The 11,798-nt window shown below is 42.1% G+C and overlaps 1 protein-coding gene across 1 annotated transcript in view; it reads right to left on the bottom strand.

Moving 5' to 3' along the window:
* Window positions 1-679: 679 nt before the first annotated feature.
* CRISPLD1 (cysteine rich secretory protein LCCL domain containing 1) overlaps window positions 680-11,798 on the bottom strand; it is a 78,822-nt gene continuing 67,703 nt past the window's right edge. The window contains exons 13-14 of the mRNA XM_019527820.1: window positions 2,718-2,848; window positions 680-828 (exon numbers count right to left, since the gene is read on the bottom strand). Coding sequence (XP_019383365.1) covers window positions 777-828; window positions 2,718-2,848 — 183 coding nt within the window. The 3' untranslated portion in view covers window positions 680-776. The remainder of the gene's footprint in view (window positions 829-2,717; window positions 2,849-11,798) is intronic.

Here is an 11,798-nt window from a genome sequence, read left to right as displayed (position 1 = left end):
TAGATCCTCACAAGTATTTAGGTGACTATTAAGTCCACTAGGAGGTTGGTACAGAAAATATGCTTGGCAAGCAGGCCCTTGGTGAGTGATTATTCATTCTAAACAAGTTAGCAACATCCAATAACATTTAAAAAAATTGAATTTTGAAAATAAAGAAAATGTAAATGGTCTGTTTAAAGGATCATATTTTCATCTGTCCCAGGACTTTTCTCCATTTCCAATTTTTTTTAAATTGCTATTAGAATAAAAATTGGTATAAAATTTTAAACATTCCAACTTTCCTTTTGCAGGGGCATGATTAATAATTGTATGCTAGTAAAACAAAAAAAGTATTACGTTATTGCATCAGTTTATAAGGATGGCTATTTTTTATGTACAGTGGATTTAAAATCTCTGGCATAGTTTAAAGATTATTGTTAGTGGCATGTATAAAGCACCATACAATAATATATTCAGATAAGAAAATTTAGATAATTTATGAGCTTTGTATTAACTGTATAGGAGTAACTGCTAAGAAAATATAGCAATATTTAACACAGGATTCAAAACCTTGTTATATATCATTACAGCATTCCAAATGCATTTTTCTCCCATGTTTCATTTTACAGATTTTTTTTTCCATTCAGGTTATAGGTAATTGATTTTTTGGCAGATAATAGTTGATACCTTCTGTACAATAAAGTTACAGCTTTATACAAACTTTAGAAAGTACACAAAGTAATCTTTAATCTTTTCCAAGTGCTCTGGTTTTAGTCTGGATTTCTCTCTCACTGGACTCAAACAACAGCAAATATTCTGAAAGCCTTGCCTCCTGGAGGATTCTGCAAACTGAAGAAAAAAAAAATCCCAGACATTATTTTTAAGACACTGATTAGACACATGGGCCCCAGTCTGGAAAATTCTGATCTGAAGGTAGTCCTCCGAAACTGTGAAGTATCAACAATGCATCTTCAGGGTTTATTTTGCTATGTGACTTATGTGGGTACTTTTTAAAGAATCTTGAGAACAGGCCTACTTTTATTCCTCTTGAAACTACTGCCATGTTTCCTACCTTGTTCTTGCACTCAGTTGAATGACATTAGGTTTGGTTTAATTTATTAGAATGTTAGAACTTTCTGCCCTAAGAAAAATACCCCATATTACCTAAAATAAATATTTAAATTCAGAAACAAAGCTAATATTGAAAAACTTTACTCAAAAAAATATAAGTACTAAATGAATGCGCAGTAACAATTGTGCAGTTAGGCGCATGTGTCAACGCACCCACTGAGTTTCTTAGGAAATGGTTCCACCTGCTGTAGGTCTCCTGACATCAGCTTCCCATTAAGTTTACAGAGCCAAGCCCCTCCCTGAGCTAAAGATCAAAACCCAACTGTGTGACTTCCCTGAGGAAGATTCTGTTTCTTTGCATGAATAATTCTCTGCTAAGGGTTGATTTGGTCTGCTGTCTGCAACTTCAAAAACAACGACAAGAACATTAGCTTTGCAGTACTGTATAGTATGCACCATGGATTTTGTACAGACAGTACCAATTTTTTTCTGTTAGAACCTAGAAAAAGCTCCTAGAACTAGAAAGCACAGGCAGACACCATCACCATCAACTTGATAGCAGGTACTTCATAATGAAAAATATTTTAAAAGACTCTCCAATACACACTATTCATCTTAGAGAAATCATTATTAAAAACAATCAAATAACATGAAAAGCTAAAATGGGAATTTACATTAATCTATGGCCAATGTCATTTGAGAACCATGCTCACCAATTCAAGGAAAAAGGATCTTCAAAAAATTAATTCTGTGAACACACAACTGCTTGGAGCCCTTTCAGAGGGTGAACTTGTAAAAGGCCAGCAACTGGTAAGTTTTAGTTGTTCTATGTCAGTGATTCCCAACCTTTTTTTCCCGCGGAACTGCACGGGAGCAGGGAGGGGCACAGGGAGCTGGTTACCTCCTTCCTGGGGCTGCTCCACCCGCCCCCCCTTTAACCCCACACGCCCCGGAAGCCACTCGTCCACGTGGACAGACAGGGTCCATCTGAGAGAGGGGTTCATGCCATGACCCAACAGCCAACGCTTCGTGGCCTGGTATTGGTGGTTGGAAACCTCTGTTATATATGAATGAGTTGTAAGCTATTCAAATGCAGCAAACCCATTCTAACTTTAATCCTGGATGAAACAGTGTTAAAGGTGCAGTAAATCTGCTGCATTTGAATAAATCTCAGCTCACTTACATACCACAAGTAGATGAAACGTTCCCCTTTTGAAACGGCTACAAACCTTCCTCTGCCCACACCATAAGAATTAAGAGCTGTGCCATAAACAGCAAGTAGGATCTGGCTTTTCCAAACCCTACTTACCAGTTAGGACCTGAATGAATCACTAATCTAAAAAACCCTTAAGAAAGTAAAAGTTATTTCCTTATCAAATATTAGATTATTTGTGCCAGGATCAATAAACAAGGGAGTTATTTTAACTTATAAGCAGCTTTTTAGGGTTGCGATTTACAAGCTTAGAGGAGACAGGCAGTTCTGGTACCACAGCTTCTCCACAGTCACTGTAACTGTTACACAAGCCTGGTAAATCACCCATGTTAGTCCATTCATTTAGCTTCCAAGCACAGCTTCCAATACAAAGAGATATAATGCAAGATTGTAAATGATGGAATGTATAACTAGGTGAAGGTTAAACAAGAGATTTTTAAACTTGGCTTCATACCTTTCTGAAAATATTCCATTCTGAAAGGAGGCAATGTACATCTTCCTTTTGTCTACTGGCATAACATCAACATAGCCTCCTTGGTTGGGAACCACTCCAGCATGTACTGCTGTCCGGCAGATACTAGACATCTGGGAAAAGAAGAGAACAGATTTTTTTTTAACTGATTCTGGGTCGGGTGTGGGAGGAAGGCATTCAGGGTTTATTATTTTTTTTTTGTTGAGATTAGAAAAATAAAAATATCGATCCAAAGTTTTAGACACTGTAATATAATCATACAATAAATAGGATTACATTAACTTACAGCAGACTTTACACTGCTTCCACAGGAGTTCACCAGAAAATCACCTTAATCATCAAACATACCCTCAGCCTTCTCCAAGTCTTTTGCAGAATGCTTGGAATGTGATCAATATCAAGCTAAGGTGAGGCTAACTCCAAGACCAACGGAGCCAGAGGAACCAGTCCAAGTCCTAAAGCCTCTCTTCTAGGAGGCTCTAGTTTGAGTGCCACTTGAGACTGAAGCTAAGGTAGTGGGAGAGAGGTGGTTCTTTAGGAAAGGCAGTCCATGCCCATTTATAATTTCACAGGTTATTACCAACACTTTAAACTCATACAAAGAACAAGGGGCAGGCACAGTAAATCCTAGATCATTGGGCTTATGTACTCCCAGCAAGATGACCCAATCCATAAGCGAACCTATGTATGCAGTAATTAAATGATTTAATGACACACATCCTTGTAGAATACATTGCAATAATTTAATTTTGAGGCAACAAAACCACAGGTAACAGTGACAATGTCCACACCTGAAAGAAAAAGTTGCAAACTTCCAGACAGATCCAAATGGTAAAAAATAGAATAGATTATTGGTCTAATAGGATTATCAGACAGAAACTAGGGGTCTTAAATCACACCCCAAATGGCAAACAGCATTTACTTATGGCAGACACATTCTTTCAGTCAAAGGAGCAATATTATCTCCACCATCTCCTCGTGCTTCCCCAATATCATCACCTCCTACTGAGATGAGCTGAGGATCAGCTAACCTATTCTCATACATGCCCCAAAGTTGACATTGGTTAAAAAACTGAATTACATCATCCAAATCAAACAGTAGAGACAGAGACAGACAAGACAGAGATGTACTCCTTCTCCTCCTCCTACCTTGCGAACAGACATGCTAAACAAAAGGGGTGACAGAACGCCTGTGACATCCCGTACTTGAGTTCTTCAGGAATAGGAGGAAATGCCCAAAACTGCCCTCTCTGAGAGATGAGAATGAAGCGCATGAAGAACGAGTCCATTCACTCCCATGAAGGCCTCTGTTAAGACTACCTCATGATCAAGGGTTTCAAAAGCAGCTGCCAAATATAATACTACCAGCAGAGACACCCAGGTATTTTATTAATAACATTGTGAACATGGAAACTGCAGCCTCTAGAACCAGGGATTTTCCCTCACCAGTTCATCTGTGGATGAAACACAATAAATTTAAGATGATTTACTCATCCAAGCTAATTTAAAAGATAACATTGGCTGGGTTGAGTGCTTTCTAATTCATACTTACCACTTGCAAGCTGGATTATTGTTATTCTCCTTCTGAGCTGTTTTTAAACTAGATTTATATATGGTACAAAACTATAGACTGGGCTTGAATTTCCCCACTGCTTTTGTTTACCCTATCATACTTTCCATCCAAAAGAAAGTTCTTATGATGCATTGATCATGATTCATCTGGGCACAGTCCTACACACTTGATACAGGCAATAGTCCATAGGAGAAACTCCTGGAGGGGTATGGTCTGAATAAGTCTGCAGAACCATCCTTAATGCATTCTCATGAAACTGTTCTGATTTATACTACATATATATTGTATATCAGACACTTAGAAAAAGTGGCCAATTATTCAATAATGATTTCTGATCTCACTTTTTAATTACAGAAGATTCAACAATCTACAACTACAAGGAACATAGGAACATCAGACTGGAAACAGTGTCTTGGGCCATCAAGTCCAGCCCTGGCCTATCAAGTGCAGTTAGAGTAGTGTCACTTAGGGCACTTACACAAGTTACACTTTTCATGTGATCAGCCCCCTGAAAGCACTCTACAGCCATGACATAACACACATGCATAGCTGAACACTCAAAATGTCTGATCACATGAAAAATTAAGCCTCCATAAATGAGGTATTAGCTGAAGACAGACACTATAGAGCAGAGTGCCTTAGGGAACTTGTGTTCCATCAAGAGTTAACTTTCTGCTTCTTTCCAGGGCTCTGAGTAGGGGAGGGGAAAGTGGCACAGAGCTGCCAATTGGGCTTTGCCTGCCAAGTGCTGGAGATGGGGGGTGGTGGTGGAATGGAGTACCCTTGCCTTGTTGCCCCCGCCCCACCCCAGCTACCCTGGCTGGAGTACTGGGGGGAGCCAGGCTGGGCTTGCGAGATGAGGGAGTTCAGTTCCATCCTGCCCAAAGCCGAGCTCCAGCCACGGGAAAGCTGAGCCAGCAGTTGGTAGTGCTACTGTCAAGAAGTCCAGGTGGGAGATGGGAGAAGGGAGCCTCTTTAGCCCGGTTTGACTGCCCCCAGTGCCCCAGCCAGGGTAGCTGGGGAGGCCCATGAGCTGAGGGGGCTGCATTCCACCCCATGCTACCTCATCTCCAGCTCTGGGCAGGCAAGGTCCAGCCAGCAGCTGCATGCTACTCCCTTACCATCCCCCTCCCTCCCCTGCTGACAGCCCCAGGGTGGCCAGAGCTGGGGAGAGGGGCAGTTTGACAGCCTCCTTGGAAGCTGCTGGAGTGCCCCTGCCTTTGGCCCGGGCCAGTGCAGGCAGACTTCAGCTCCCTTGACACAACAGGCAAACATCTGTTGGGTTGCAGGGCTCTAACTCATGACGTTTTGTATAAATTGCCATGAGTTAAAATGCAGCCCCTAAAAGTGTCTAGGCACCCTTATACTGTAGTATGTAAATCCTGATTTGTTCTAATCAGAGAAGCACTGAATCTGCAACTCTAGATACAGTAACGCTCCATTTATAATTGAACTGTTTTGTGAGAAAAAAAGTCTTCACTGAAAGAATATTCAATCTGAACCAACATTAAAAGCTCAGCCAGTAAAAATACCAGTAGCTGGTCATACAGACCACTATTTAAACAAGGGTTGCACTACTTTCAGTTATAAATGGAATTATATATATCTGTAACTGTAGCTATTTTGTTATCTAAAGGCTACATAAAAATACAAACATTTAATATAGTAATTATTTTCCAACTAGTAAACACTGTAGCTCCAAGTTTCACTGTTATATAGCCAGTCAAGTATTTCTGAGAATTCAGCTTTGAAACTGTTTGTCCACAGATATCTTCCAAAAGCCATTTCAAGCTTTCTACCTCAGGACTAGCCACAGCTTTTAAACAATCCAGAAAGGATACAATTTATGTCACTCTGTCTCTTTTTCCCTGCCTCCCACTCTTGCCCTCAATACTTTGCAGCATTCATAGCCTACTAACCAGTGACCAAGAGACTGATTTAAATTATTAGGGCTATTGTGGCTTTTCTATTATGGCAGTAGCCAAAGGTCCAAATGGGGATTGTAGTGGGTTTTGTATAAATACAGACATATGAACATATGTCCTTACACTGACTAACTGACTATATTCATTCTAAAGATACAGAAGTAATATATGTGAGTCCAACATACAAGCAAACTAACAGCAAAGAATTGGCCAAGTTTTCTTTATTATGGGACACGTAGAGGCTCTGTTTGCTTTCTTGTGTCAAATTCACATTAGAAGTTAGGGGGAATGTGTACTATTTGTTGCAAAGATTCTAAGAATAAAGGGAAGCCAGTGGAGGAACACCCGTTGATGTGTTTTAGTAAGAAAGAGAGGATGATTTTAGCAGTAATATTCTTCTAGCAGTAGTGCTATTTTAGGAGAAATTTCTGCAGTAGAAAAAACATGAGATGAGGCCTTGAGTGAAAAAGAATTATACACTGCTGTTCTGGCCCTATTCTGTGAAAAGGAAAGAAGATTAAGGGTGTGCCACTAATTTAATGAATTTTCTTTAACAAGTATCCACTGGATTTGTAGTCAGAGCTCCTTTAAATAAATGTTTGGGGATGATTTATTTTAGATAGGATCAAAATAGGAGGAGCTTTTTGTGTTCTGAAGATTACCTGAACATGTCATCCACACTTTCTGGGATTAAGATTTTGGGTGAAATCTAAGACATATTGCAATCAATGGCAAAACTCTTACTAGTTCGAGCAGAGCCAGTAATTCCCCTCTAAGCTCTGTTTTTAATTTTAAAATGTTATTTAGTAAGCATTTTTAATTATCAGCCTTAAAGGCACACCTCTCTAGAAGCCTCCATCAGTAATTTTGGGCTGCTTCTTTAGTTTTGATGTAACCCACCCTGAAGCATATGTAAGTCAGCCTAATGTACTTTTTAAGTTAACATAAACATTTCCTACAGCATTACATGACCTTGTTTTATTGCTGTGCTGTGAACCCTCTGGCATTCATCAGTATTTAACAGGTCAAAGAACCTGAATGCCAAGCTGCTTAATCATTTTCCTTCTTTTGCTACTCAGCAAAATACCAGATAGCTACCACAGCGTAGCATTACTTCGTGAAGGCGTTTTAACCATAAGCCTCCCTCCCACAAATGTTTGTTTCCAATGTTATTCATAACATGATTTCTAATAGTTTTGTTTAGATATCAATACTTACTCTGTCTCATAGCAGAGAGTTATAACATTTTTGCAGAAAAAAAATTGGAAAAGGGCTACATATATATTTGAATGAAGCAATGGCCTTAATATGAATTTCATTTTCAGGTGGTATAAGCTTGCATGTATTCATCACCTTCTGTAAAAAATTGTCAAGCCGATTTATACCAGCTAAAGAGAAAGCCCATTTTTAAAAACCAAAAAAACAAAAAACATTATTGTTCAGTCTATTTGAGATTTTGTGTAGTCCATAGAGATTTGTGATTTTTTTTCAAAATGTCCCTGCAGGATTCCCTATCAGTAAGGCATTATTTTCAGGACAATGATTCTTGGTATGAAAATAAGAGGCTAAGTTGGAATTTGTTAAGAGTTTGCTTTTAGATAATTATAATATAGTCAAGAACAAACTGTGCCAAGTTCTTCCCTGGTCTAACTCCACTGAAATGAAATCTTTAAGCAAAACAATTCTCAGTGGGCACATCTACGTGTGCTATTAATGTACATGAATTAAACTCCAGACCTGATTGCTCCAGAGTTTTTTGCTCCCAGGTGTGAATGTGTGCCTAGGAACAATTAAATCCGGAGCAATCAGCTCCACAGTTTACTCATGTGCAGCACATGGGGCCACTGGGCCCCAGGCCTGCCAGCCCGGGGCCGCTCCAACTGGGCTCAATGTGCTGCAGAGGGACTGGATGAGGCATGAGGGTACTTCAGTACCAGCTAGCCAGCAGGCAGCCCCTGCACTGAAGAACCCTCATGCCCTGGTCAGCCAGGTCAACATCTACATGTGTGCTGCTGTGCATGAAAAAACTCCATAGTAAGGTCTTACAAAAAACTAGAACTCTTAGTTCCAAATTGATACCTTTTATTAGACTAACTAGAAAATGGCAAGAAAATTGTCCTTTTCTCCAAGCTTTTGGGATCAAAGTCCCTTCATCAGGCTCTGAGAAAATTGTAGATGATACAAGATGGTAAAAAGTCCTCATAGGTAGGAAATAAACTTCGTTTTTGCACAGAGGGAGCTGAAGATGAAAGTCTGTCACTCTGGGTCCATGAGAGCATCTAGTAAAGGCTTGTCCAACATACGGCCCGTGGGCCGCCACGTGGCCCGCCAAGCCGTTTTCTGAGGCCCACAGTGCTGCAACAGAAAATGAAAGTAAACACTGTTCTCTACCCCCTGACTGATCTTGATTCTTGGCTGAACTGTGGCATGGCTTCAATAGGAGCTAAAGCGAGCTTTGATTTTAGCTTAATGGCTAGGACACTCCTTGGAAGTGGGACATATGTATTTAAATTCCCTTAGGCTTAGGATGGCCTAAAACAGAGGCCTCCCACTTCCTGGGTGAGGCCTCTGATCAGGCTTTAAAAGAAAGTGATGAGCCAGGCATCTATACTCCATGGGTAGGGACCTACTTAATTTAGAGCACGATAAAAGATTTTTTGTGGTTTGGTCATGGTGTGAAGAGCTGATTGCATGAGCCCTGCCCCATGTCACTGATTTCCAGAGGTCAGGGGGGCGGGGGAAGAAGGAGGGGAGAATGGACAAGGGAGTGGCCACCATCTTGGCTAATAGACACCCTTTGTTCAACCCCACACCTCATCGCTGCTTGGAGACGCCACCGAGGGAAGGAAGGATGAAGAGGCCATCTTGGTTACTGGCTGGCTTTTGTGCTGACCAACCAGCTGGCGCCTTCCCTTCCTAGGCACAGTGAGACAGCGAGGACCGCTGGCTCCCACTGGGGAGCCAGCATTTTATTTTTAAGGGTTTTTTTCAGTTGATTTTGCAGTCATGGATTTTATGGCTTCTGTAAAATCACAAATTAAAGAAGTCCGTACCAATGGGATGTACAAGAGTGCATTTTGAACTGTAAAACTACTCTCACATAGGCATATAATAAGGGCTGAAATCAGGCACCTAAGTTGGGGGCCGAGGGTGGATTTCAGGCATACTCTGCCCTCTGACACTTCCTACTGGTCGGGTTCAGTGCTAACCTTTTTCCTCTGGCCAATACAGTGTGTTAAGTGTTCCTATTTTCATATACATAAAGTACTATAACACCAAGTAAAGGATGCTAGATTTTGCTTTTTGTGTCTGTAGAACTGTTTGTTTGAATAAGCTGAGCATGAATTAACTGTTATTTTCCAGTAGGAAAGGCTTTTCCAACTCATAGGATCATAGTACAGTATGGCTGGAAGTGACCTCATGAAATCATCTAGGTCAGCCTCTTGCTCAAGGCAGGATCATCCCTGAATAAACCACCCCAGCCAAGTATCTGTCTAATCTGCTCTTGAAAACTTCCAAGTACGGAAATACTGCAACTTTTCTAGGCAGCCTGTTCCAATGCTTGTCCACCCTCACAGTTACAAAGTATTTCCTAATCTCCAACTAAATTTCTTCTGCTGTAGTTTGAGGTCATTGCTCCTACTTCTGTCCCTTATAGCCACAGAGAAAAGTCTATTTTCACCCTCTTTGTGTCTTTCTTCAAGTATTTGAGGAAAGCTATCAAATCCCATTTCAGTCTTCTTCAGACCAAATAACCCTAGTTCTTGAAGACTTTCCTCATAAGTCATGTTTCCCTGGCCTCCAATCATTTTTGTCACTCTTTCCAATCAGTCTACATCGTTCTTGAAGTGTGAGCCCAGAAATGGATACATTATCCCAGGTAAGCCATCACCACTGCCTTGGCCTTATTTTGGGCTCATCTTGAGCTCAGAGCTGTGGCTTCAGACTGATACCCAGCAGCTGATGGTAATCTCCTTCCTCAAGAAATACTTACTTTTACATGCTTTTACATTTACCCTTTGGACACACATTAATACCCTAGTTCTGCAAGCAAGCACCTTAGTAACTCAATGAGACTTAGTGAACATGGACCACCATTTAACCCAGGAGGTGCACAGTCCCACCAGGGGAGACGCCTTGTTGGACCTGGTGCTGGCCAGGGTAACGACCTGGTGAGGGGGCTGCAGGTGCTCGAACATCTGGGAGACAGCGATCATCGCCTGCTGGAATTCACCATCCAGCACAAGGTGACAAAGGCCTACAGCAAGGCAGCAGCCCTAGATTTCAGGAGTGCAGACTTCGATGAGCTAAGGAGAATAGTCAGAGAGGCACTGAGGTCCCAGAGGGGAGGGGAGTCAGGTGTCCAAGAGGAGTGTTCACTCCTTAAGGAGACGATCCTCCAAGCCCAAAGGGAGGTAATCCCAACACTGATCAAAGGGGGCAGGAGGGCGCAAAAGCCCCCATGGCTCACCATAAGCATCCGGGAATGTCTCCTAGCTAAAAGGGAGGCATACACCCAACGGAAGGGAGGGGCCATTACCAGGGAGGACTATATTGCGGTTGCTTGGGGCTGCAGAGGGGTGGTCAGGAAAGCCAAGGCGGGGATGGAACTGGGACTCGCTTCCCGGATCAAGGACAACAAGAAACCCTTTTTTAAATACATAGGGGCAAAAAGAAGGTTCCAGGTAATGTATGGCCCCTAAAAGACATGCTAGGAAAACTGGTCGTCACACCAGACGACAAACCTAACTATTTAACGACTTCTTTGCCTCCATTTTCCTGAGCAGGGACTGGATCAGTCCCCCTCAGGCCCAAGGGGAGGCACACCTAGGCAAAGGGTCAGTGAGGTTCTAGTCAGGGAACTTCTGGAGGGACTGGATGTATTTAAATCAGCTGGTCCAGATGATCTCCACCCCAGAGTGCTGAGGGAATTAGCTGAGGTCATTGCAGGACCCCTGGCACGGCTTTACGAGCACTCGTGGTGCTCTGGTGTGGTGCCAGAGGACTGGAAGAGGGCCAACGTGGTTCCCATCTTCAAAAAAGTGAGGAAGGAGGACCTGGGAAACTATAGGCCAGTTAGTCTTACCTGAATCCTGGGTAAGCTTTTTGAGAGAATTATCCTGACACATGTCCACGAGGGGCCAGTGGCGGAGGTTATGCTTAGAGGAAGAACCAGCACCATACCTACAGGCTGGAGAACTCCCTTCTCATCAGTGCAGAGGCAGAAAAGGACCTTGGAGTCATCATTGATGCCAAGATGAACATGGGCCGGCAATGTGGGGATGTAGTTAGGAAGGCCAACCGCACCTTGTCATGCATCCACAGATGCATCTCAAGCAGATCCAAGGTGATCCTCCCCTCTGTGCGGCACTGGTCAGGCTGCAGGTCTTCATGTCTCCACTAGTAACTGACTCAGATTTAGGACAAGAGTTTGTTCCCTACACATTATGTTAGTTATATAGTGTAGCTGGTAGAGGCTTGTAATTTTGGAGCTCAAAGCCCTAGGTTTGATCCCTGCCAATATTCAGGGGCCGCATCCAGACAAGCACAGCCATGCGGTATGTG

This window comes from Gavialis gangeticus, unplaced genomic scaffold, assembly GCF_001723915.1.
Source record: "Gavialis gangeticus isolate Ggan-Ray unplaced genomic scaffold, GavGan_comp1, whole genome shotgun sequence".
NCBI classification, from domain to species: Eukaryota; Metazoa; Chordata; order Crocodylia; family Gavialidae; genus Gavialis; species Gavialis gangeticus.
The sequence above is the reverse complement of the archived record's forward strand: the minus strand, read 5'-3'. Positions and strand labels throughout refer to the sequence as shown.